This window comes from Zingiber officinale, chromosome 4B (genome assembly GCF_018446385.1).
Source record: "Zingiber officinale cultivar Zhangliang chromosome 4B, Zo_v1.1, whole genome shotgun sequence".
NCBI classification, from domain to species: Eukaryota; Viridiplantae; Streptophyta; class Magnoliopsida; order Zingiberales; family Zingiberaceae; genus Zingiber; species Zingiber officinale.
Genome location: NC_055993.1, coordinates 118,443,307 through 118,446,747, shown reverse-complemented (window position 1 = coordinate 118,446,747; position 3,441 = coordinate 118,443,307). Strand labels below are relative to the sequence as shown.

At 38.2% G+C, this 3,441-nt stretch overlaps 1 protein-coding gene across 3 annotated transcripts; it reads right to left on the bottom strand.

Annotated features, from left to right (window-relative positions):
- Positions 1-298: 298 nt before the first annotated feature.
- On the bottom strand, positions 299-3,207 carry LOC121976216 (phosphatidylinositol transfer protein 3-like). Of its 3 annotated transcripts, none has more exons than XM_042528297.1 (6): positions 3,043-3,207; positions 2,841-2,937; positions 2,586-2,762; positions 1,394-1,492; positions 1,070-1,312; positions 299-1,001 (listed from the first exon to the last, which is right to left on the bottom strand). In XM_042528297.1, the coding sequence occupies exons 2-6, from the start codon at positions 2,910-2,912 to the stop codon at positions 693-695; spliced, it is 900 nt and encodes a 299-aa protein (XP_042384231.1). In that variant the 5' UTR covers positions 2,913-2,937; positions 3,043-3,207; the 3' UTR covers positions 299-692. The 3 variants fall into 3 exon arrangements, with proteins under 3 accessions (XP_042384231.1, XP_042384230.1, XP_042384232.1); XM_042528296.1 differs by having other exon boundaries at positions 3,048-3,207; XM_042528298.1 differs by having other exon boundaries at positions 2,841-2,913; positions 3,048-3,207.
- Between the last annotated feature and the right edge of the window lie 234 nt (positions 3,208-3,441).

Genomic DNA, 3,441 nt, shown 5'->3' with positions numbered 1-3,441 from the left:
TATTTCCGCTGGTAACTTGTTTTTAATCATAATTTTCGACAAACGTTATTCATCCCCCAGCGTCTTTCCGATCCTACACTACATTCTTGCTTTCATACTTTCTTAGCTCGACATCTATTTGACTTGAGAGTGAAAGGGTCTGCGCCAAGGACCTCTTTCCTAGTTCTCCTTCTAACGCTCCCGGATGCTTGGTCTGTGGTGTGTACAGGGTCGTGGGTATCATCGGTGATCATCCCCCCTCTTTTTCGATCTGACTGACCCCTCGATTGCGGATACATTCAAATCTTTACATATCATAGAAGAAGAACAACAAAACTGCAACAAAAAGATTAAAACTTTGGCTTTTATCCGATACATTAAGCAAGTGTTCTTTCCATCAGAAATGAATTCCACAAACAAGAAAGATAAGGGTTCTTTGTTTCTCAATTTGATGCCAAATTCTAACACCTAAAGTTTCTGAAGAAAATATAAACCCTAAACTTGACCATCCATTTGACAACTCAATTTGATGCCAAATTCTGGTCCTGATACAGTTCAACTCTTTCAGTCGAATCAATGTTCATTACCTGCTCTATGAATAATAACAGCTGAACTTTCATTCGAATCAGTAATGCAGATTTTCTCATTTGAATCATCTCGAATCTGTTACACTTTAGCTAATGAACTACCTCATTCTTCTCATTTTCGTTTGATCACACTTCGTGAACAGGCTTTGAGGATTTGCTATCACTTGAGGAAGTTGAATTCAATGCGGGTGGTGATAAGGCTTCGGGAGTGGATGATTTGAGCATCGGAGCAACGGAAACATACTTCTTGTCGTCCTCTTTCATTAGTTCAGCATACTTGTTGAAATTGAATTCAACTTGATTATGACCGCCGAATGAAGTTTCTAGCTTATCAAAGTCGAATAGCTCCATCATGATCTTCTGGCTATTCGGGTCGTCAGAGTAAACAAATTTTACCTTCTTGTATGTTTTCTGGTCCAGAAAGGGCTTCACTATCTGCAAAATTAAAGCGAGATAAGTTGAAGATTTGATCACACCACCATGAGAAGCGAGATGGTCGTTACCTTCCAAAAGGATTCAAAGATCTTTGGGGGATTATAGAGGATTCCTAGAGCAAGTCTTTCCGGGTAGTAGTCCTGCAACACATGAGCTGTTTCACGGGTCACCTTTACCGATACGCTTGCCATGGTCCAGCCGTGGAAATCGATAAGCCAGACCATCTGTTCTTGATCAGCTGACAAATTTAAGATGGCATTCTCCATGCAGTATACCAGGTATCTGATCTGCCCTTTGCTCGAGCTAGTGTTCTGATCGATTTCCAATAGTGAAATCATCAATAACATCGAAAAATCACCACCATCGAGATTGAAACAAATAGTGTTTCAAACCTGAAACCCAGGTCTCATAACAAGAACAGTTCTTCCATACTTGTCAAGGTAATTGGCTCTGTATATCTTTCCAGTCTCAGCTTCTTGAGCAATATCTTCCTGCAAGATGATCGAAACAATGTATCACGATATGCTCCAAATGGCAACTCAATATGCATCATCTCACTCAACAGTTTTGGCGCAAATGCATATCGGCAATTTAGTGAATCACGTAGGCAGATTTCTCTAAACTCCAATACATGTACCCAACTTTTATATTTTCCAAGACACATAGTCATTTCCAATTATACCTCTGCTTTATGAGCAATCGACTCTACATAGTAGTCGAGTTCACCCGATTCCTAAACTTACTGCTCGATTTATGATCAACAATCAATTACTCATAAATCATCACTGGACTGCTAAATTTTTTGTACTCCTATTATATGGTAGGATCAAAATATATCAAGTTATATTAATTTTAAAAATCCATATCTCTCTATCTAGGTTATGATATCTATATCCAAGAGTATGGTTACATTCAGGATAATGTAAGGAATGCAATGAACTTTTAAGTGCTTCTGAGGTGTCTAAGACCATCAACGAATTTTGATCAAAACTAGTTGATCACATTAGGAACATCAGAATCGCTTCAAAGCAAGATCATTACACTTCTAGGAGTCTTTTGAGTGTAACCATGCCCTCAAACTTGGATTGCACAACCTAAATTGAGAGATGTGAGATTTTAAAAGATTTACAACCTTGAAACAATTTCACTCAATCTAGGCTGTGAAATCCAAGTCTGCCGACACTTTAGAAACACTTCAAACCAAGTTTGCATTCCTTGCATCATCTTGAGTGTAACTATATGTGCCCTTGGATATGGATTTCATAACCTAGATAGAGCTAAGGGTTTTTTTTTTTAAATTTACACAATTTTGAGACATTTTGAGAGCTATATAATAGTCCTGCCACATAATTAGAGTATGACTGATGAGTTATAGGCAGTCGTCTGTTGATCACAAATGGAGCAGAGTAGATTTAGGAATCGAGTGGTGAATTCAACTGTTACATAGTAGTTGAGGCATAATTGAAAATGGCTCCGTGTTTTGATAAATATGAAAGTTGAGTATTCATTTCGAGTATTTAGTATCGAAAAGTTAGTTAAAATCTCTGACAAAGTGTATGAAGAGACAAGTAGGCCATGGCATACCCATCTAATTGCCTCTGGCTTGTATTCAAGCCTCCACTTGAGAGTTTCTTTCAGCAATTTGCTCGACTTTTCGACATCCCAGTTTCTGGCATGGAGATACCTCAACACCGAAGCATCCGAACAGAAACTCGGAAACCGATTTGCCAGCGGACCTAATCGTCTGCGCACTTCATCTATCTGAGCATTCAAACACATCTAATGAACTTTTATGTATATGATCATAATGAATCAATCGACTTCAGATTTGACTCTAACCTTTACTTGTTGCTCCTGATGAGACAGGGATTTCTCAACACTGCTGGCTTTAGATCTCCTAAGATTCATCATCCTAAATAAAGCAAGTCTCAACTATCTGGGATTCAACAAGCAAATTGTTCATGATTTTTCAGATGAACACAAGAAGAGCATCAAGTAGCCAAAAAGTCGATGATGATGATGATGATGATGATGATCAAACCTTACCAGTTGTGATCTTGGAAGAGGTGGTACCCTGTGGAACCAGGAGAAGAATTAAACTGAAAAAAAGGAAGGGAAGAGTAAGAAGGAAAGGGAAGAGGGGCGTGCCGGTGGGTTTGGTGGATAAGGGTGAGAATGCCATGCCATGCGTGTTTGACCAGCTGTTGGAATTAATAAAACAGGAAAGCATTAACAAGTTTGGGAGAGAAAAACTAAAATTTTCGCGATTTTTTTTTTAAAGTTATTGGAAGTTTCAAATCGCGGAAATTATTTATTATAACATAGAATAAAACTGCACACAATAAATTTTTCCTCGAAATTCAACATTCATACACCGGACTGTGTCTTAGATAGATCATCTTTTCTTAATACGCTTTATATAAATTTAGAGCACTTAGGC